The sequence below is a fragment of the Protobothrops mucrosquamatus genome, unplaced genomic scaffold (genome assembly GCF_001527695.2).
Source record: "Protobothrops mucrosquamatus isolate PMUCROS unplaced genomic scaffold, P.Mucros_1.0 scaffold_87, whole genome shotgun sequence".
NCBI classification, from domain to species: Eukaryota; Metazoa; Chordata; class Lepidosauria; order Squamata; family Viperidae; genus Protobothrops; species Protobothrops mucrosquamatus.
In genome coordinates this window covers 427519-451211 of record NW_015386163.1, presented here as the reverse complement: position 1 = coordinate 451211, position 23693 = coordinate 427519, and the positions used below count along the sequence as shown (strand labels likewise).

The 23693-nt window shown below is 37.9% G+C and overlaps 1 protein-coding gene across 1 annotated transcript in view; it reads left to right on the top strand.

Annotated features, from left to right (window-relative positions):
* The window catches only part of STAM2 (signal transducing adaptor molecule 2), a 28304-nt gene extending 5222 nt beyond the window's left edge, over positions 1-23082 (top strand). Inside the window, exons 2-14 of the mRNA XM_015814383.1 lie at positions 7034-7118; positions 10110-10185; positions 10479-10574; positions 12474-12620; positions 13663-13732; positions 15248-15440; positions 17277-17371; positions 18425-18501; positions 18663-18750; positions 18964-19018; positions 19516-19669; positions 22077-22228; positions 22325-23082. Coding sequence (XP_015669869.1) covers positions 7034-7118; positions 10110-10185; positions 10479-10574; positions 12474-12620; positions 13663-13732; positions 15248-15440; positions 17277-17371; positions 18425-18501; positions 18663-18750; positions 18964-19018; positions 19516-19669; positions 22077-22228; positions 22325-22547 — 1511 coding nt within the window. The 3' untranslated portion in view covers positions 22548-23082. The remainder of the gene's footprint in view (positions 1-7033; positions 7119-10109; positions 10186-10478; positions 10575-12473; positions 12621-13662; positions 13733-15247; positions 15441-17276; positions 17372-18424; positions 18502-18662; positions 18751-18963; positions 19019-19515; positions 19670-22076; positions 22229-22324) is intronic.
* Positions 23083-23693: the final 611 nt, after the last annotated feature.

The following is a 23693-nucleotide window of genomic DNA, read 5'->3' as shown; positions in this document are numbered from 1 at the left end:
TGGCTTAATCCATTAGGCTGGCTTCTTTCTAAGTTTCCTTCTCTGACTATTAAACCACTGAGAGCGCCTGCCTCTTTTGTCTGATTGTTTCCTGGGCAGTGTCTCTTCCCCTGTCCACATTCTTCAAGGTTATTTACCCATTCCATTACACTTGCCCTTTATATAGGTCAACTATATACAGGTCAACTCAAGGCAGTGAACATATCTAATACTCATGCCTCCTATTTCCTCACAACAATAACTTTGTGAGGTGGGTTAGATTGAGAGAGTAACTGGCCCAAAGTCGCTCAGTTGACTTTGATGCCCAAGAATGCCTAAAACTCACAGCCTCTTGGTTTCTAGGCCGCTACCATAACCACTACACCAAACTCAATAAAAGTTCAGAAGTTCTCGCAGGAAAATGCTAAGGTTGCAAAACATCTCTAAGTCAAATAACACACTTGTTCTTACTGAACTCCTTGCAGACCGATTACCTCCCCCCCCCCCCCGGGTGTTTCAACATATGTTAAAGAGAAGTAGAAGAAAACAGAGCCCTCAGCCACTTCATACGGTAGAGCAGGGTTATCCTTCCATCACATTTGAAGCTGGCCCTTCAGGAAGGAAGGCAACTACTACAAGTTAATGCCCCCCCCCCCGCAATAGTACTGAAATCCACTGACAGATGGATCAAGAAAGACCATGTTGTGCTCCCCCAATCCCAGTTTCTCAATAGGTTGTCCATAAGCATGACTAATGCAAGCATGACTGTACTGTACTCTGGCCTTAAACTGGGCTCCAAACAATTCCCTTCCTTTAGGTCTCAGTGGAGCTGTGGGCCGACCCTTCTCTCTACACTTGCTCCCAGAAAGATCTGAACTGTAGATAAATCTGAAATTTTCCAGAACAGATAAAACGGGAGTGATAGAACAGCCCCCTTACAGAAAAAAGCATTGATTATTACTTGACTGCAACTTTCTGCCACCTCATAGAGGCCTTCACCAATCATGAATTGGGATCCACGTAGGGAGTGATGGAACTCATGGTTCACAGGCTCAAAATGATCCCAGATCACAAGAAAAAAGACCTAGTCACCTCTACTGGTACTGTCCTGTTGGTTTCCAATTCTGTTTCATTACAATCTGACTGTGAATGTCTTCCCAGAAAGAAGCTCACATTATGCATACAAGGCCCTGAAGCCTGTGGTGACTCCTCCAGTATAAATTGAGAAGCTCTGGAATATATTCTGAAGCACCAAAGAAAAAAACCTCTCTTGGCAAGCTTGGGTTTTTCATACCAAATTCCTCCATTTTCTCAGCCTGGCTTTGTTTTGTTTTCTATAGGCTTCTTGGTACTATTGTCCCTCCATAAGCACTTCTGTGTTTGATCCAATAATTTCTCATCTTCCCTGATAAATTGGGGAATGGCCAGGTTCACTTTTCACGTCTTCATTTTTCTTCCAGGAAAGCAATCAACCTATACCTGCTACATGTGTAGTTCTTGTCTTCTCCAGAGAGGAAAACACACGTGTCCCCGACAAGTCATGAGAGCAAGGGGTTTTTTGCCTATGCATTCCTCAGATAAACAGAAGGGAGGGAGGGGAAATTTTTTTTCATTAAGATCCTCAATATATCCCCCAAAACAGCCACACAGAACACCTAATGAATTGTCCTTGCCATTGGTTTTTGAGAAGAAAGGGGATTTTGTTACAACTGTCCAGTGGACTTTGTCACCAAGTTTTTGTTTGCTTTCCCTATTTGCTCACTCAGTAATTTTGTTATTTCTGAAATGGATATCTTTACTTGATCTTTACTAAGGAGTGAATGTGGTTCAGAGCATTTGAAGGGCATTGGGTTGGGGAAAACTGTTTTACAAAATGTGAGGATGGATTGTTCCACTAGAAATTCAGCTTGCTAAGGTAAAGCTGATATTGATATATATATATATATATATATATATATATATATATATATATATATATATATATATATATATATATATATATATATATATATATATATATATGAAGTTCATTGTAAATGGACTTCGATTTTTTACATGAGCCACACTTTTTAGTCAACATTATAAAAAGCTCATCTGTTAATTTATTTCTTTCAATGACTTGCTTGCTCTCAATCTACAAAATGCTACTTAAACAAAATGAATTGATGTAAATGTTTCTTTGATGTTATACTGAGCCTGATAAGTATTATTTTGAGTTTCTTTCAGTGTGTGGAACCTAAGGTTGTAAACACCAATCCTCTAGATTTAGAAGATATAAGAGGAAGCTTATTTAGCTCTTAGTAAAGACTAACATATCTTTCAATGAAAGGATAGTTTCTGTTGTTCTCCGAAATCTCATAGGGAATATTCTGTTGTAAAAATCCTTAATCTGAATTCCATTGTAACAATTTAATATCGAAATAGTTGCTTTTTCTTGAGAAAAGTATTATAGTGTCATGGTTCCGATAGATGAGACCAGTAGAAAGAACTCCAAGGCAAAAAAAGTTTCCTTAAACAAATATTTATTTGGCTACATAGTATTGGCAGGATCAAAGGTGAACCCAAGACTGATTTTTTCCCCAAAGGTTACAATGTTACAAAGTTCAACTTCTCACCCCCAGTAATGTGTCATAAATCACAATCTACAATTAACTACTTGCGCAGGCTTTCTAAGGGAAGCTTTAGCCCGCCAAAATGCAACTAGCAATGACCTTGGTTTCCACAGAACAATTTATTGTTTTGACTAAGCTAAAAAACACTCATTCCCCCTCCCAATTCTGTGGCAACCGAAAACAAAGGGAAAATGGCTTCAGCCAAATTTGTTTGTAGAGTTGACATATAGCAGTGAGGTAGAGGGATAAGTAATCTTGCATAATATAACTACTATTTTGAATGTACACCCATTTGGCTTCAAATGATTGTATTTTCTGCCAAGGAATGCAGGGCTGTTGTTTTCTTGACTCTCTTAGTAGACGTTAATTCCATTGATCATGATGTCCTTTTGAATGATTGAAATTGCAATGACTTCAGACCTTTATGATGGTTAAACTGACATAATGATGTTGGCAGCTTCTAGTCTACTTCATGGATTTTTAGGTGCCACAAATTTAATCATCTCACTGTTTTTCAGTTTTTCTGTGAAGATATAGAAAACAATCATTTGAAGACTTAGATGACACATTTGTTAATGATAGACTGAGGAATTTCTGAAGTATGATCTAAAAGCCTGTTTGGGGTTGGGGAAAAATGAGAGTTAACATATGGAAAATATATAAGAAATAGAAAACAGCTAATGTAGATAGAGGTGTTGAGCCATTTTGGGTTGAACTTGCATAACTTGCATAGTAAACAGTTTACCACTTGAGTACAGTCCCACATTTGTTTCTACTTCTAGGAACCCTGATTAGTATAGATTCACATATTCACTTTGTGTTCACACTGAACTTTGACATGCTGATTGTTATTAGTCTGACATAGCTGTACTATTGCTTTGCTGGTTAATTACCCACTTCCAAACCAAACATACCACTTTACCACTTGAATACAGTCCCACGTTTGTTTCTACTTCTAGGAACCCTGATTAGTATAGAGTCACGTATTCATTTTGTGTTCACACTGAACTTTGACGTTATGCTGGTTGTTATTAGTCTGACATACCTGTACTATTGCTGTGCTGGTTAATTACCTACTCCCAAACCAAACTTAAAATTTTACCTATAATATTTTCCAAAATACATGTTTTTTTAAAAAAGTGAAAAAATACAACAGAAAAAGGGAAAAATGAAACAAAAGTATAATGTAACAATTAACAGTTACAGTTCTACCAGAATATATAATTATCTAATATAAATATTATTCAAGTACATATATATTTATTTCTAGTATACTTACATAACTTATTCTTTATTAACCTTCTGTATTTTGTATAAATGAGTTCCATATTTCCTTATACTTGTCCCTACAAAGTCTGTGGTTATAGGCAATCTACTCGTAGGTAGCAAGTGAGTGAAAGGGGCCATACATTTTTCTTTCTAATGCTGCAGAATCAGTCTTTTGGCAATAGTAAGATCATTGAAAATCTATTTGTGTTGTCCAGTTGTCAAATTCCATGCAGTAGGTATGTAATTCAACATTTTAGCTTTTGCTGCCCAATCATATTTATATAGTCCACCATTTTCTCCCAAAATATAGTCGATGTTGGACATTGTAAAAATATGTATTTTAAAGAAGCATTATCATTATTTCTCCAACAAAATGGTATCTCTTTTTTGAGAATGTATATATTTGCATAAAATTTATTTTAATGTTTTGTTCCTTTTCTGTTATTTTAAAAGCAATAAAATGTAAATATATATTAAAAATTACTTATAATATTACTGTATCCATAGACTCAGCAGTTTTCAGTAACTATCGACCAAGTCTTCGAATTTCCCTATTTGGGGAAGGTTTTTGAAAAGGTGATAGATAACTTAGGTCCTAGGTTATATTCCAGATGTGTTTCAGCCAGGTTTCAAGCTGGGATTTATTACTAAGATAGCTTTGGTCGTGCTTGTTGATTGGTGAACAATGGGACATCCTATCAGTGGCTGGAAAGGGCCGCCCACTGATCCTAGCAGCACAAGAACAGGCACTAGGCATCAGATGCATAGAAGCAAAGGTTTACCACACTAGATAAGACCTGAGGCCCAGACTATGCAAAGAGGCCTCAAAGAATTCCAACATATAGTTACAGAGGATAAGTTACAGGCAGGAACACCATACATTGAACGGCACTACCAAGTAGTTGTCATTGTATACAAGAACATCCCCACAGTATAGGGGCTAGATCTTCAAACTTTGCCCGCTGACTGAGGAATTCTGGGAGTTGAAGTCCACAAGTCATAAAAGGGCCAAGTTTGAAGACCCCTATGCTAGATACTTCTAAATCCAGATGGGAAATTCTGCACAAGGTTGTGGAGAATAACAGGGCTAAGATCCTGTGGGACTTTTAGATCCAGATGGACAGGCAGATACTGTTTAATCAACTGGGACATTATGGTAGACTAAGGACCAGAAGACAGCAGTAGTGATACTGTGTTTCCCCGAAAATAAGACTCAGGTTTATTTATTTTTTGCCTCCAAAACAGGCACCAGGTCTTATGAGGGGGTGTCTTTTCCACGCACCTCCAACAGCAATGCCCAGCCGGCCTGCATTTCACAGTCAAAGGCCTTTCTGGAAGGCCACTGCAGCAGAGAACCAATCTATGGATTTATCCATAGCTCAGTTCTCGGCTGCAGAGGCCTTGTAGAACTGAGCTATTGAATCCATAACTCGGTTCTCGACTGCAGTGGCCTTCCGGAAAGGCCTCTGACTACGAAATGCAGAAGACATGGGCCGGTGAGGAAAGGCCTGGCTGCAAGGTAAGTGGGTGCGAGGCACGTGGGGCAACACCCCCCTCCACCCCCGCCCTAGCTTAATTTTTAGGTGTGTGTCTCGCCCCCAAACTAGGGCTTATTTTGGGGGCAAAGGCTTATATTAGGCCCGCCCCAAAAAATCAAGCTAGGGCTTATTTTTGGGGTAGGCCTTACTTTTGGGGAAACACGGTAGATGCAATGGTGCCAAGAGACAGCAAAATCAGAAATAAAGAGTATAAGAAGCTGAAAATATACCAGGGCCTGATGGAGGAACTAGAGGTGACATGGAAAGCAAAGGCCAAAGTTGTCCCAGTGATGGTAGGAGCACTCGGGTCTGTGACTCCAGCAGATCCCAGGAAGGACGCAGTGTGAGGTTCTGCACAGGTTCTCCTAAGGTTCTGCACAAAATCTCCAATCTTCCACATCTCTGGCAGAGGATCCAAGATTGAGGAAGACATACCACTCAGGGATGAGAAGGGAGAAGTTTTTAATATACAATTTTTATTAAAAACATTTTTGAAAGAATTAAAAACTATACTTTTGAAAGAATAAGGAAAAATAGTAAGTAGAAAAAAGTGCAAAGACAGAAAGAAGAGAAAGTAAACAAAATTTTTAAATAAGCAGCTTCTAATTTTCTTAACAGCTGTTAAAAGTACATTTATATTTCACCCCTTTTCTCTAAGAGGTTATACCACAATTTCCTTCTTTCCATTGTCTACCCTATCTAATTTGCAAACCCATAAATCATAAGTTCATTTCTTGCTTTTTTTCAGCAAAAAGCCCATAGGGGTTTCCAGTCACTGATAAATGTAGTTATTGTCCTTCCTCAATTTGCCATCTCTGCTAATTGTGTCATCTTCGCCAACCATTGTGGATATTTCAGAGTCTTTTTGCTTTCGCAGTTATTCAGTGTCCATCGGCAATAACGTCTCGTATCTGGGTATCTATATATGTGTAAATGTGCTTTTAACATTGTTTTAACAATGAGAATACCATTTACACTTGCTGGGAGATTAGAGATAAAAGCATTAAATGACTGTAAAAAAAATCCATCCTGTTGGTAGTATTGTTTCTAAAAAGTTGAATTCAAATGTATATTTTATCAAACATGAAGGTATGATGCTAATATACCCCCAAATACAACTCACATTGAAAATATAAATGACTTGCTTTTTCACTTGATCGTGTATTTTGTTCACAAAGTGGAAATAGTTGTGCTTATCTTTAATTTCCTATGTGAGAATGAATGCTGAAATATGTTCATACTTCGATCTGTTGATGCCACATAAAGCAACTGTCTGGATTGAGAAGGAAATAAGACAGTTATTAAACATTTGTAGACTTCTAAGAGGTAAAATATGAACATTCATATTTCTTCAATATGTAGAAAACACTCATGTTTTCTTTTAGACCCCAATCTGTTAGATTACTATTCATTTGAAATAGTAACGTTGGAATTATTTTTCCACTGCACTGAAGGAAATCCATCCAATTTCAGACATATATTATAGTCAGAATGCAAAACAACCCTGTTGTTTGTGAATTTAGGGTTCTAGCAGGATCGTGAAGAGGCTTTTTGAGCTAGCAACCACTTCAGACAGAAAATGCTTGTATTCTGCCTGAAAGGCTGTTGATTTTTGTCTGTTATTTTTGTCCACAGAAAAGGCTACTAATGAGTGCAACACGGTTGAAGATTGGGCAGTTATTATGGATATTTGTGACAAGGTTGGAAGCACTCCTAATGGGTAAGACTCACCAACATATCTTGAATGTCATTTTGTAAATAATCTGATTAATTTGTGCCTTCTGCCCAGATCTGTCATTTTAGGCTTATATGCATATGTATGTATATGCTTACTCATACACATACATATGCATGTAGCTATACATACACACCAACACACATACTCCCAGACACAGAGTGATTATGCTATATTACTACTTGTGACGAGTAGTAGATCCAAGTTCATCCTCTTTATACCAAAAGGTGTACCTTAAAACTGGGTCGATCACTTTAGGACAGTGGTTCTCAACCTGTGGGTCGGGACCCCATTTGGGGTCGATCGACCATTTCATGGGGGTCGCCAAGCAAGGCTGTCCGCCATTTTTTTGTCCGCCATATTTTTCCCCCTTTTCCAGCGGGTGCCTTACCTCCCTTGGGCTGGGCCAGCTGGTGGTCGGCCTGCTCCGTCTCTGCCACTTGCCAGCTATGCCTCAGCCGGCGCAAGGGGCGGAACCACGCATGCACGGTGCTCCCGGGCAGGGAAAGTCCTCGATTTACGACCGGTTGGGTAGTCCTCGACTTACGATCGGTTTAGTCCTCGACTTATGACCGGTTTAGTCCTTGACTTACGACCGGTTGGGGTCACGGCATTAAAAAGGTTGAGAACCACTGCTTTAGGAGTTGTCCAGAACCAGAAAATAGCTTTCGTATATGTTACGAAGAAGGACAACCAGTCTGTTCTAAGGAGAACGTAAATAAAAACAGCAAACTTTTCTGCTAATCATTAGTTCTGTTCTGGAGCTCTCAGAAACTGGTTCTTATTAATTTCCATTGTTAAGTAGGTTTTTTTTTTTTAAAGTCTCAAATGCTTGAGTTTAGACTGGACTAAAAAAGTAAAATATGGACGGTTGAAAGACGTCAGTGTCTGCTTTTATTTGAATAATAAAAAAAAGTACTTCAAGTAGCAGTTAGCACGCCAGGCCTGTTTTGCTTGTAATTGTGTTTGTGTATTGTTCTGTAGGTTACTGTGGTCCAAACTAGAGACATTAAATACTTCCACGTGATTAGGCCCTTTCACATTATCTTTTGTATCAACATGTACAAAGGTGGCAGGTTTGCCTCGTGCTGATTGCTGCTGTAACGTCTATATTCATATGGACCCAATTAAAAAAAAAAAGGAACTCAGCCATTCGTGAATCCCCAGGCACATAGAACTCTCAGTTAGTATACTCTGTACACGTGCATTCAATCAATGCTGAGACGGCAGGTATGATTCTGCTGCCATTCCCTGCATTGCTGTTAGCCTTTCAAGATAGGCTAGTTGAGGAAAGAGGTGGCACACCTTTATTGCCCTTCTTGACACCTGGCAGTGTTACACCTCCCTCCCGTTTCTAGAGCAGGGGTCGCCAACCCCCCCCAGGCCACGACCTGTTCGAAACTGGGCTGCAGGAGAGACAGGCAAGCACACATGCAAAGCTTCATTAACTTGAGCAAGAAGTGCTTGCGCTCACACACAAAGCTCCACTCGCACTAGCGGAGGTGTTTCCGCTTGCACAAATGGAGCTGTGCACACACGTGTGCCTGCTGCTCCCCCCTCTCCCCCATATGCTGGGCCAGACCACCAAGCTGAAAAGACTGGGGACCCATTGTTCTAGAGCCGTGGTGGCGAACCTATGGCACGCGTGCCACAGGTGGCATGCAGAGCCCTCTCTGTGGGCACGAGCGCCGTTGCCCCAGTCCTAGGCCTTCAGCTGGGTTTTATAAAACCTTTTCACTTTAGGCCTCTGCCACCATGTGTGCAAAAAAAAAAAAAAAAGGTTCAGTCAATCAATTTCAACTTCTCGCAGGAAAAAAAAAGAACTTGCAAAGTTGGAATTGATTGATTGAACTTTTTAGTCCCACCCAGTCTGCCATTATCACTGCAGCCACGCCCACCCAATGGGCCACGCCCACCCAGCACCCGACGATACATAAATGGGTTTTGGGTTGCAGTTTGGGCACTCGGTCTCTAAAAGGTTCGCCATCACTGTTCTAGAGCAGTGGTGGCGAACCTATGGCACGGGTGCCAAAGGCGGCACTCAGAGCCCTCTCTGTGGGCACTCGCGCCGTCGCCCCAGTCCTAGGCCTTCAGCTGGGTTTTATAAAACCTTTTTGCTTTAGGCCTCCGCCGCCATGTGCAAAAATAAAAGCTTTAATCAATCAGTCAATTTCAACTTCTGGCGGGAAAAAAAAAGTTTTTGCAAAGTTGGAATTGATTGAACTTTTTAGTCCCACCCAGTCTGCCATTACCACCACAGCCACGCCCACCCAATGGGCTACACCCACCCAATGGGCCACACCCAGCCAAGAGGCCATACCCAGCCAATGGGCCACACCCACCCGGCACCTGATGATGCATAAGTGGGTTTTGGGTTGCAATTTGGGCACTCGATCTCTAAAAGGTTTGCCATCACTGTTCTAGAGAGTCAGGATGGGGCAACTTTAATTTTCTTTTTCACACTATTTTGTTTCCCCAGATTGAGCTCATGTTTTACTAACTGCTACACTCCTTCTCCACAACCATTTTCATGGTTCTCCACAGTAAATATTGGAGTCGCACAAATTGTCATGTTATAGTAGCTGTTGTGTTTTGTAAACTATTGTTTATGCCTTGGTTTATACGTGAATTCAGTTACAACTGATGTGGGAACCCTGACCAAATCAGAAAACTGAAAAATAGCATTAGATTATTATAACAAACCATGATTCTGACTGAAGCTTGAAATAGTTCAGTGACTAAAATCAACCTATTTTATCCTGGACATTTTCTCTTAGAAATAGATCTATTGAATGACTATGGCTTGCTTTGCAGCACAAGATTTGGTTTTGAGGTTGAAGTGGATCTTGCTTTTGTGTCACTAATAATAACATGATGCCCCAAAGCTCTTTCTTCAATGTCTTCTTCTTTCTGGGACTTTTTGTTCCTTTTTAAGTGATTAAAATAAGAGAATAATACAGATATTATTTTATCTAGAGCAAAAGACTGCCTCAAAGCCATTTTAAAGAGAATAAATCATAAAGTACCCCATGTTGCACTGCAGGCACTAACTGTAAGTATGCACATAATTTATTTAGGGGTGAAAATTCTCAGGTTCTTCATAAAACAATCTTTGTGAACTTTTAAAAAATATTAAACTATTGATATTGATGACTAAAATAGTATTTATCTTATTTATTTATTTCTCAGTATTACTGGCCTATTTTATTCCTATCTGGCTCTAGGTGGGGAGGGAAGGGCAGGGATTTTATAAGGATCAATATCTTCATAATTGTTTATATGGGGAGCTTTTTGCAATTTATTGTGAATGGTCTTATTTATTCAATTCTGTCTTCATTTTGTTAGCTTTTGGGAGCCTGTGTATCAAACTGTGGAAAGATTTTCCATTTAGAAATCTGCTCACGTGATTTTGCCAGTGAAGTGCGTGTCATAATAAACAAGGTGAGGTTTTTAGATGTCTCATATTTAAGAGAAAATGAATAGAAAAGTATATGGATTGTGTCACCACACTTACGTTTTTCATTTCTGGTATTGACGTAGAATATAGAAATAAAATGAAAAAACAATACAATGTGTGATATAATTAGAGAAGGTAAAACTGTACAAAATTATGGTGTTACACTTGGGAGATTTGCTTTAATCACGAATATTACAAAGAACATTTAATTTTTGCAATATCTGAACTGACAGCTTCCGCAGACGTGCAACAGATTGCAAAGAAAGGTTAAATATTCTCCTATGCTGTGCTAGAGTTAAAACAGCAGGAACATTTCATAATCATTTGAACAGTGAATTATGAAACCGGTAGATACTTCAACAGTGTTTAGGATTGTACCATCAACGGGGGAAGTCAGATTGGCTTAACAGCCACATAATTCATTTAAATGTAGTGATTTGCTTAACACCATGGGAACAAAGGGTCATAAAATCAGGCGTGAGTCACTTAATTGCCTTGCTTAGCAGTTAATGGAAATTTTGTTGTAAGTCAAGGACTACCTGTAGATGAAAAACAGAACCCAGAGTCACTTAGTGAGGTAAGGGGAGATTGTGGACTGGATAAGAGATAATTTTTGACAACATTTAGACTACAGAAGGTCAGCCAAAAAGATAGAGATAAGCAGGACAATGTAGTAGGGTCTCAATTTGGACCCACTGAGGGTTGTTGGCAGCTTCGGGAATGTTACACAGGTGTTGGAACTAAACAATTGGTTAGATCCAGAACCGCTCGCAACACTCCTTGTCCCCAAATATATCATGAGGTACCTCGTGGTACAACTTGGAAAATTGTGGAGTTGCTGTCACCCGAAGGGGCTTCCCAGAAACCATCAGCTCTCAATTCCTTCCTTCCCAGTCTCTCTAGAGCAGTGTTTCTCAACCTTGACAATTTTAAGGCATGTGGACTTCAACTCCCAGAATTCCACAGCCAGCAATGCTGGCTGTGGAATTCTGGGAGTTGAAGTCCACATGCCTTAAAATTGTCAAGGTTGAGAAACACTGCTCTAGAGACTTCTAGAGACTTACTGCTGTGGCCATGTGGGGGATGTAGCTTATGTTAACAGCTGAATTGTATCTATCTGTAAAGTAGACTCTGCTAGAGAAATGCCAAGTCATTGTTTGGATCCAGATTGCTGAAAAGAGGAAGGAGACTTTAAAAAAAAAACAACTATTTGTGCTGAAGCTTTAGGTTACCCAGTTCATGCATCTGACCTGAAAGCCGGGAGGAACTGTCTCTCCCTGGAACCAACCTGAGATAGACTGGCTATTTCTGGAGTCTAGGAACTGGCTGCCAAGTTGGTTGGGCAGTTCCTTTATTTATTTCCGTGTTCATTTTTAGGGCCTGCCTTTTGTTCAGGAGCTCCAGGCAGCATACGTAGGAGCTTCTTCCAATTCCCCCCCCCCCCAGCATTAACTTTATGGGGCAAGCTGAGTGAAAAGAGAGCATTAGGGCCAAATCCATTTTTCTGTGGCTGAGGAAGGATTTGAACACGGGCCTCTCTAATGCCAGCTCAACTCTTTTAATCACTACATCACGTCAGCTCTCATCAGTTTTTAAATTGGGAAGCTTTGTCTATTAATTTGTGTATTGTGTATTAAAGTAGATGCCATATTACACAGTGGTCAGCCATCTCTAATATCAGTTTTTAATTTTTTCTTGTTAGATTGTAGGTTTTCTTTGGATAATCATCACTTCAGAAAAGCTGTAGCATAGTAATTTGCTGTAAAGAGAGGGATTAAAAGCCTGGAATAGAAATAACTAGTTTCATGGCAGTTTGTTTTATCAACTAGCTAAAGCTAATTTTTGCTTCTGCCTTATTGTGCTTTCTTTCCCTTCTTTTTTAGGCACATCCTAAGGTATGTGACAAATTAAAAGCTTTAATGGTAGAATGGTCAGAAGAATTTCAGAAAGACCCACAATTCAGCTTAATATCAGCCACCATTAAATCTCTTAAGGAAGAAGGAGTTGTATTTCCTACAACTGGGTCACAGGTAAGAGGCTAGATTTCATTTATGTCTACAAATGTTTGAGGTTTTGGTGCTAACATGAGAATGACTGAATTTAAATTCTGAATGTGAGCTTTATCCACATTCAGCTATCCACTTGTTAATGGCATCCACCAATAAAATAGATTTTTTTTCCCCCACAAGCACTCCCCACACTGGCGCTACAGAGCCGGGAGATGCTCTGGGGTGCACAGGGCAAATGGGCTTTGGGATGAGTAGAGGCTCACAATATTATACCTATTATATAACATACATAATATGTATATAAGATTATTTGCTTCATAATCACCTAGTTTTAACATTGCCTGGACTTTGCAGAGTTGGATTATACTGTATGTTAAAGTGAGAATGATTACTATAGAATATTAATCCTGCTTTTGAAAATGTACAGAAACAATTTTCAGATTGTATTAAATGAAGCACTAAAATAGCATCATCTTATGTTTATGTTGCTTAGACAAGGAACTGTTTTGTACCAAATCCAAATGTATAAGAGCAAATATGCCACAGCTTTAAAAACAAGGACATATGGTTTATTCATATTGGGTTGTTTGAATGGACCTGGCAAGTATCGATAGCCATTTGTTGTGGGAAAATAACTTAATCTAATAGGCAGAAGTGTTTCTCCAGAAGTAGCTCAGCCTATTACTCCATTTGTTTTTGTTTCCTGACAGGCTCAGCCTTCCATCCTTCTGAGGTCGGTAAAATGAGGACCCAGATTGTTGGGGGCAGTAGTCTGACTCTGTAAACTGCTTAGAGAGGGCTGTAAAGCACTGTGAAGCGCTATATAAGTCTAAGTGCTAGTGCTATTGTTATTCACAGTCAATGTGTGACTTTGGTTCATTCCCCCAAAATGATACTGTTCCAAGTACCTGTTGGGTATGATTCTTAAGTTTTCTGGCTTTAAATAGTTAAAAAATACTTACCACAAGGTAAACTAAAATAACACCAGTATTGTTTTCAAAGTGCAGGCAAATATAGAACTTTCCCACTTGAAGTATCATTTATATTGCAAGTATATTTACAGAGTCCCTCAGCTGCTGCCAAGAATGGTGCATCATCAAGCAAAAACAAAGAAGAAGAAGATATAGCTAAAGGTAAAATTTTACTCATCCATATTTTTGAGTGATACAATATTTTACATGTTTCTAAGTTTGTACTTGGGAACATGCTTGATGGTTAAAATGTGACATTTTCCATTGAACACATATTCAGATGGAACCCTTGCTATAGCCAGTAGTAGCAAAGGAAAGTTTGAACAATTGCATTTTAAAAAAAGTTTGTGAAGGAAGCAAGAAAGCTATAAGGAAACAGATGTATATTTTAGAAAATGCATTTTAAAAAATTGCTTTTGCTCTCCTTGGAATTCTAAGGATGTTTGCCACTTCCAAAACAATTTTCCAAAAGTATTTTTATATTACATTTTGAATTACAAAATGCCAGTTTCTGACTCTGCTAGGTTTAGATGTTTTACATATTTTTGGTTTTGAGTTATTAGATGCTCATAACCATAGTTAACACACAAAATAATAAGTATTATTCTTTGAGTTGGATTTAATTTCACTTCCATAATATAAATTGTATATGGATTTCCTGAAAGCAATTTTTTAAGAATTCTTGTGTATTGAGTTTCTTGTTGCTGTCTGGTTTTGAATCTTTCAATTCATAAGCTAGAAACTCGTGTCAGAGAAAATGTCAGTCATATTGACCTTGTTAATTAATGCTCTAAGACCTAGTGTGACTTAAACATGCCTTTAATAGCTGTGTATGACTTTCTGGTCACTGAGAATTCACACCAACATGATGACACTTAAATCAGTCAGACTGTCATGGTAATTCTGTGCAAATCCTGCCTTCTGAAGAATCTCTATATATATTTGTATGGCACCATATAATAAACAGGTTCAGTCAATCTCTAAGCAGTTTGCAGGCTATGGTTAATCTACGCCTTATTTAATATTTAGCATATGAACATCTACTGTATATTGATTTTACTACAGTACTTTAAGGTGGTGAATTTGTACATAATTATAGCTGCCTGCATGGAAGGCTGCAACTTGTTTTTGTCTTCTTCCCCTAGTTATATTGTAACAATAACTAACTTCCTTTCTCGACAACTTTAATTTTCAATCTATAGTAGGGGTGATAACTGTGAAGCATTTAGAGCAGTCAGCATCTTGTTTCCCACAATCAGCAGAGCTTGGATGTATTGAGTGGCTAGATTCAGTCATCATGCTAAGTTTAACCGTGGTTTATTGAGTAAATCATGGCTGAAGTCACACAGCTTGCTAAGCTAAAACTAAGCAACCTGCATGACAGCCTTCTTAGGTTTTTTGGAGCATGCTTACAAGTAAGAGTTTTTGGAAGGTCCAATTATCTTCTAATCTCAGCATTGGGATGGGCCTCCATTCACAAATCATCTCATCCAGAATTTGCTATATGCACAGAGTTATAAATGATCATCTTGGCATATTTTTGATGCCCAAAGCTAAAATCAAATGAAAAGACACTTACTTTGAACATTTGAGAGAGCTTTGTGCTGCACAATGACATGCAAGTAACTCACCTAATTTTAACTGGCATAAAACGTGCTTTTGTTCTTCAAATTGTAGCTATTGAATTATCTTTGCAAGAACAGAAGCAGCAGCAACAAACTGAGACAAAATCTTTGTACCCATCTGTAGACATTCAGCATAGCAATCAAAAACACTCAAGAAAAGTGCGCGCCTTGTATGACTTTGAGGCAGTCGAGGATAATGAGCTTACCTTTAAGAGTGGTGATATTATTGTTGTTTTGGATGACAGGTATGTTTGTATTTTATTGTTTGTATTCAGATAGGGAATCATTGAACTTAATGTGTACCTTAATATGCTACTTGTACTTGAACGACCACTTCAGTAACTTTCCAGACTCTTCTTTAAACAAGGTTGATTCAGTTCAACAAACTACAATTTATTTACTATTCAGAAAATTTCCGTAGCCATCTTTTTCAGTAAAAATGCACTCTTCTTGCTTGAGTATAAATTCAGTGCAGATTCTTCAGCACTCAGAGAGATGTGGTTTCATTATTAGTTAGGACGTACCATATAATTTTTTTTTAAAATAAATTTTTATTGATTTTTCAATTAAAAACAAAAACATAGATCTTTTATCACAATATCAACCAAAGAAAATAACACTAATCAATACATTCACGGACGTGTCCGGTGTCCCCCCCTGCACCGCCCTCTTCCACTTACCACACCTTCCTCCTCCCAACCTACCACCACTCCTCCTTCCTCCCTCTTTCCTACCTCCCTTCCTCACTCAGCCATCCCGTCTTGTGCAGTTGGGGCACCACCGGACACCTCCTTAAAAAATCATACATATAAATCTATAATACAAACCTACCCCTTTCCCCCCTCCCCCCCCAGGACTTCCCAAAGCTAATCTAGGAAATAAACGCATAATAATCCCATATAAAATTATTTTGTTAGGCCTTTTTTTTTTCCAGAATAACTTTTACCGAAAAATAGAATAATGATCTTAGAGCCATTCTGATGACAGCCAAGATGATACATATTTGTAAAGTTATTGGAGACTGAACAAATTCCAATTTAATTATTGTTTATGGCTGCTTGGAGGATATTTTTGTCAGGAGGTTTTAAAAGAACAGTCTTCAGCAGCTTTTGCAATTATATTACTCCCTCATGTCACATTCTCTACTCATTGAACTTTTTGCCTTTGAACTTTTAGAGAGAGGTTACTATCCTGTTTTTTTTTTACTTATTTTAACTATTAGCAAATAGAATAGAAAGCATGCTAATCAGTATGTGCTTGAGCATTATTTTTATGAAACATTTTTAAAAGTCTGAAAATCCAGCTTAAATTTTAGTCTTTAAAAATGATTATTTTTTTATCCGCCTTGTCTGTAAGAAGTTATCAATTTTTTTAAAAGGGTATAGGAATCACTCTTGTTCAGGTATAGCTGGTACTATTTGTGCATTTAAATTTACACCTACACCTTGTAGTAAAGATAAAAGGCCAAGTGTTAAAACAGTCTAATTGCTATAACTCTACCCCACTTCCAAATCTATTTAAAAAAGTATTGCCCTTAATTTGTTTTGGATAAATTGAGTCCTTCTGAGCTAGATGAAGGTTCAGAGAGAAAAACATAGGTATTGTTAAGAGCTGTTTCTCATTAGTTTGTATTTCCTAATAGACAGGATCTCATCAACATTTTTATAGCCATAGCTTTCCCCACCCTTGTGTCCTCTAGATGAATTGGGATTATAGCTCTCAGAATCCTTGGAGTTACAGTCCCAGCATATATTGAATACATTAGATTGGGAAGATGACATGCATCATTTTTTTTAATCTTGTAAAAATAAAACGACATCCATTTTGGTGAAGTAATGAAGGCACCAGGCTAGAAACCAGAAGATTGTGAGTTCTAGTTCCACCTTAAGCACAAAGGCAGCTGGGTGACTTTGGACAACAGTTTAGGATTGTGTGCCTGACTTTTCCTGAAATGAACTAAGTACAGAGGAAGGCAACATAATGCAAGTTTAAACAGTATTAATCAATATGTTAAGATGATTGTATGCTGACGGTGGAACAAGAACAAGAACACAATAAAATATACATTTTTTATTGTACAGTGATGCCAATTGGTGGAAAGGAGAAAATCACAGAGGAATTGGATTGTTCCCTTCTAACTTTGTGACCCCTAACTTAAATGATGAGCCTGAGACAGGTAAACTGAGTAGAAATTTGATTTTCAAAACATTTAATGAATCATATATGTAATATCATACCATTCTTGTTCAAGAAACTACCAAGAAACTGGATGATTTGCTAAATATGCTGGAAAGGTGTTAGTCTTCTGCTTTATAATGCCCACTTCTTTTCTAACAACTCACTGTTACTTAATATTCAATAATCAGAAGATCTTGCACTTGCTGAGAAGTAATTTGTCTCATGTCTGTTAAAGGCGTATTGTTCTGGAGCTGCATATGGAGATGATACGAATTGTATTCATGGAGAAAGTTTATTCTTAAATGTCATGTTCATGATCCAGCTTTTTTACTGTTGCCAGACAAGTATTCTAATATCATGAGTCAGACACTGTTATAATCATGATTTGAAGAGTAATTTGCTCTGAATTATGCATTTAAGTACAAAGTGCTTTTATATTTTAGAAGATATAGTTTGAAATCACACAAACAGAATTTAAAATGTATTTTCTTCATGTTTATATATTCTTCACCAGGGGTTTCCGGGCCATTTGGGTTAATAAAAAATATCCCATACTACCAAAACATATACTGAATATCCATGGATTGATTAGTTTATTAAGCCAAACATCAGGGTTCACAGAGCAACCAGAAATTAATTTTTAGAACAGTGCTACCTATGTTATTAAACTATGAAATGCTGCCCAGTTTTTACATTATCTTTATCCTGATATTTACTTCGGTCTGTAACTTTACCCTGTGTTGTATAATGCTTGCCATGCAAAAGTGTTTTTTTGCCTCTGCATCCATTAGGGTTTCTTGCCACACACTTTACAAACATATCCAAACCAGATTAAAAACAATATTTAAACAAATCCTGAACATTATCTCTTCCACATTAGTTGCCTTATCTAAAAAGCTCAACTTCCAAAGTTTGCTCTTTGTTTGTAGCCTGTAATCTGTGTTGTTAGATCTGTCTTCGAATCTGAACATGGAGTATATTGGCAAAAACTTATTGTATGCTGAGAAACTAGATTGGGAGGAAGACTAATGTTTTCATGGTCTTTACACAGTGCCTGTAGACAAGGATGCTTCTGAAGACACAACTGAAATTACAAAACCTGAGCCGGAGCCAGTGTACATAGATGAGGTATGTCTTGGCTTTCCAACGGCATAATACATTTTAGGCAGCTTTTTCTTTGAAGAAGCTACCATGTCCCCTTATCCCAAAATAAATACTGTTTGAGGGGGTTTGAGAATTTGAACCTCCAGTTTGAATGCCTTTCTAAATATATTTTCTCTGTCTTCCAGAATAAGATGGATAAGACACTGCAGTTACTTCAGAGCATAGATCCAACAGATCCTAAATCTGATTCTCCTGATCTTCTGGATTTAGAAGGTATCACTACTACTAAATATGATTTTTAAAAAATCCTAATCCAGAGCTATGGTCATTTTCATGTTTTTCATTTGCCAAACCCAAGTCTGAAAGGCAGGTGAAATTCTCCTTTCTTTTTGCATGCTAGGCAAATTATCCATGCATTGCATTCACCTCAGTGCTTTTATTTATGAGCAATTAACTGATCAAATGTTCATATTTTACTGTTCGTAGATGTCTGTCAACAGATGGGTCCCATGATAGATGAAAAGCTAGAAGAAATTGATAGGTAAGGCAATTGTATAATGCTTATAAGTTAAAAAAAAGCAATTTATATTTAAGTAGTACAGTAGATGAGCAGCAAATAAGATGGGTCATCAAACACTTTCAAAAATTCAGATATCCTACATGGTGTAATAATTGTGAAAACTAAGCTCAAAGGACTGAGTGGTACATAACATTATGCAAACTGGCATATGACACATACTTAGGAATTAATTTATTTTCAAGAATCTTTAATTTCTAGGTTGAAGTTTTATTGAGAGTGCTTGACTCTGAGTTTGGTTGTTTCATTCATTTCATTATCATCATGCTAGCACTGATGAAGTTACCTAGTTTGGTTAATGAAATATCAGCAAGAAAACAGCCAAGCTCAGAGAGTACTAAGAATTCCTCATTTCAACCCTGAGCTACAAATATTCTCCTTTATGAAGTTTTACTCTACTCAAATTAAACAAACCAGTAGATTGATGATAACTGAAATTACTTCATTTACTCTTGAATTAGGAAGCATTCAGAATTGTCTGAACTAAATGTGAAAGTGATGGAAGCTTTGGAACTCTACAATAAACTAATGAATGAAGCTCCTATGTATTCTGCCTACTCCAAGATGCACTCCACGGCACAGTATGCACCGACATCAGCCAGTGTTCCAGTGCAGGTCAGTGCCTTATTTTTTAGTTCTACTTTCTTGAAGGATTCCTTTCCCATATAATGGAGAACAGACCACTGCATTAGGAAGACTGGAGTTTCCATAATTTTTTTTTAAAGTTCTACTGCAGAACGTGTCAGCATATGCTTAAACAGATGTAGATCTTACCTCTTCCTTAGGATTAATAAGGGTCAAACAGTGTTACAATTGCAGTCGTTCCATGAACCTGGATCCAAAGGTTTGTTAGTTGGAAGCAGCATTTCGTGATATTTGTCAGTTCTGTCTTCTCTAGAGCCCTTCAAAACGGCTCTGATAAAAAGAAGGTATTGCAAAACCTTGTACGCAGGAGGAATTTTGTGAGTCTCAGTTAGGGTTAAATTAAACCTGTCTGCATTAAAACTTTACAAGTAAGTGAGCAGAGTTGCCTTCTCCAGTATGACTCAGAGGTCATATGTAAGACTTGCTGGGATAGTGGGCAAAATCTTGGGCACTATGCATGACTCCCCCTCCCAACCCCCTGAGAAGAGCTGCTTCATAGATGACACCTCCACATTCATAGATCAGTGCCTATATTTTGAGTTGCTTTATGGACTTTCAGTGAGATGGTGATTGAGAGTGGTTGCTGCGTTGACTTAGCATATCTCACAATTTGACATGCATGGCTACTCTGAACCTGCATCCCCTTTTGGTTTATTTAGTTTGTGTTTTTCGTAAAGGATGAGGTTTGAGGGAAGAAAGTTAGAAGCGCAATTAAACGGCAACGATGTGGTTGCGTATTTGAGGTGGATTTTACATAATACAGTATGAAAAGAATAGTTACTATGGTAACTGCCACATCAAAGATAGTGCATTCATCTGTTATATTTTCCATGAGCTCTTTGAAATGATTGACAGTATTTGGGGTTGTGAGGGGAAATAATGAACATTAGATGAACTAATATTCCTCTTACCTCAAGGTAATATTGCGTTCAGTTGAAGACTACAGAACAGTAAGAGAACATTTAAAGGAACAAATATTTTTATAATATTATTTAACCTCTCCTTACACACCGTTGAATCCCGAAGCAATCATTTTCTGTAAAAATGCTTCCTATATTTCTTCAGTATTTTCTTCTTTCTCTATTTATTTGTTCACTTAAACGGTCTTAAGATTATGTTTAGAATAAAATCTCTTAAAGCAGAATATAACGTTTAAAGCCAAAGCTGTGGCTTTACCTCATAGACATAATAAAATACATTCATTGCTAATAAATCAAGCATTTATTTATTGAACTCTTTCTGTTGTAAATTCTGGACTGATAAAAACATTTTTTGTGAAAACAGCCATATAATCTGCACCATATGAGATTCATTTAGGGTGAAAATATGCTCACATTTTCTTCATAAAACGATAGGCCAAAAGTTCTCTTTTTAGGACCACAGGATTTAGTACATTTTTAAATAAAGTACTAATGTATATAACACATTTATCTCATTCTAATATATTTCGGAAAACATAATATAATTTTCTTGCCATCCATGATATTCTGGTAATCCTATGACACTGGTCTGAGAGACTAAAACTGTCCTATGCTTATTTTATAAACTTTGTAGCTTTAATAATGTCCTGATGTAAGCTTATTACTTCAGTGTAGCAGAAATATAAAGCAAACTGTGTGAAATCTGTTATAATGGACAATGGCATTTCTTCTTGGGCTAAAGTCATAGTTAATCTTATCTGGCATATTGAAGGTTGCATTAGAAATGGGCAGAGTTTGAGCAAGAAGAAACTAGCATCACTTAATTTTCTCAATTGAGCTACCTTCTTCATTACTTAATTTCCAAAGTGGTTGTGAGTATATATATGCTATAAGCCCTTGATAAAGAGAGTGGCTACAGAACCGCAACAAAGCTTCAGTTCTATTAAGTAAGAATACAAAAGCTATAGTGACTTTAAAATAGTGACAGCAGGATGCAGTGATCTGTTTGCATATTGCTTCAGACCACATAACTCAATGGAAATTAAGACAAGGTATGGGGTCCTTTACAGTGTACCAACTGTGCCACAAGCATGCCCCCCCCCGATCCCCTCCAGCATCTGTTCTGAGTAACCACTTTCTTAAACTCCTGCAGATGATTCTTGCAAGCTTTGAAGGTTCATGGATTCATGCAGCGATAAACTATTTCTCTTCTCACTGTAATGAAAATTCTTTCCCCTCTTCCCATCTCTTCCATGTTCAGATCAGTTTCAGAGAGTCCTCATCTGTAGCAGATTTGAAAGATTATTTTGGTGATAAAAAATTGGTTTCCGTCCGCGTGGTATTGGTGTAATATTTGGGTTCTTGTATTAATGACTGCTGGAAGAGTCACTGTTCCTTCCTTTTTGGAAATATGTGCTTCAGAAAGTCAGTTCCGTTCTCTTCTGTTTCTTTTGCAGTCATATCCCATCCATCCTCACGGTGGGAATTATGTGGTCCACGGTATGCCTCAAGGCTACAATCCAGGAAGTGATCAGATTGGTCCACTGAGGTCTTTGCCTCCAAACGTGAATCCTTCAGTAACCTCTCAGCCCGCTCCGACCTACATGAGGTAACCCATTAGCAAGTTTTAGTTAACCAGCTTTATCCCCATCTCTCCGTTATGCTTGCGGGGTTTGCTTAGGCTAATGTCTTTATTGTATTTCAGCCCTGGTCTAGATTCTGTGTCCAGTTCTACTTACATGAACCAGAATTCTTGCCTCCCGCCCGCTGGTCCTGTTTCTTATGCCCAGCCGATGGGCATGCCCGTGGATATGCTAGCCTACCAGAACACTGCATCCAGTTTGCCTCAAGGTCCGTGCTATCCAGCAGTTCCCGCTCATTCACTTCCACAGCAGCAAACAAATTATCATCAGCAACCTCTCCTGTGAAAATGCCGAGTCGGAGCCTGGGAACCGTTTTAGATGTTGCTGACCCGTAATCTTTTAAATTGTCCTTCCATTGATTTAAAAGGATGCTTCTGCTGAAGGGAACAGACAACTAAGCAATTTCAAAGTAAATGTTAATTCAGGCTTAACTGTTTTCTGCATAGCTGTTTAAACTAGGTGATCTGCAGTTGTGTTTAAAAGAAAAAGCAAAAAGCTTTCCAATCCTGACTTCTGTAATATTCTGTGTCTCCTCGCTATTTATAAAAATGCCACTTCAATTTTTTCCCCTTGTTAAGAGAAGCTTGAAAACAAAGCTGATATATGCAACTCCTCCTGTTAGTTCTTTCCAGACTTTGGGAACATGGTAATTGTTTTTTAATGGAAGCCTTACATTTGAAGTGCTTTCTTTGAAACTTGGTTTAATCAGTTAGTTTGGATTTTGGTTTGCACCCTTTTGAGATCATAATCTTAACAAGATCGCCTTTTAAGTTATACAGTAAAGTTGTTATGAACTTGAGAAGAAAACTTACACACACACACACACACACACACACACACACACACACACACACTGAATGTCAGAGAAATTAATGGATTTTATGGTTTCTGCCAGAATGGATTTCTTACTTGCTTTTCTCAAAAATTAGTTTTATTGCTGTGGGGTAATATTCTCTATCTGAAGACAGAGGGTTTGAAGAGTGCATTTTTAACTTCATAAATTCCCTAACACAAATGGACTTGATCAGATCTGGATTAGTCTTTTCTCTCTCTTCTCGTTCCCTGGCATTACTGAATATTTACCTATATGAAGGAGAAGCGGATAATTATGCTGTCCTTTAGTCATACAAGGATTTATGTGCAGATTTTTTTTAACCTTACCTGGTAAAATATCCATTCGGTAAAGGAGTGCAGAAAGGGATCTGGCAATGTATTTTTCTATTGTTGAGAGCTCAAAAAGAGTTCCTGTCCAGATTTTTAAAAAGAAAAAAAATTCTGTTCTGGATACTTGTTCATTTCTTGATGCTTGTGGATTTTATCAATAACAGGATTATTCTGAGGGAGGGAAGGTAGATTTGGCATACACTATAGTTGGAAATGAGAGTGGACACATTATTAAAATGGAAATGTATAAGTCAGTGCAAGGGAAAC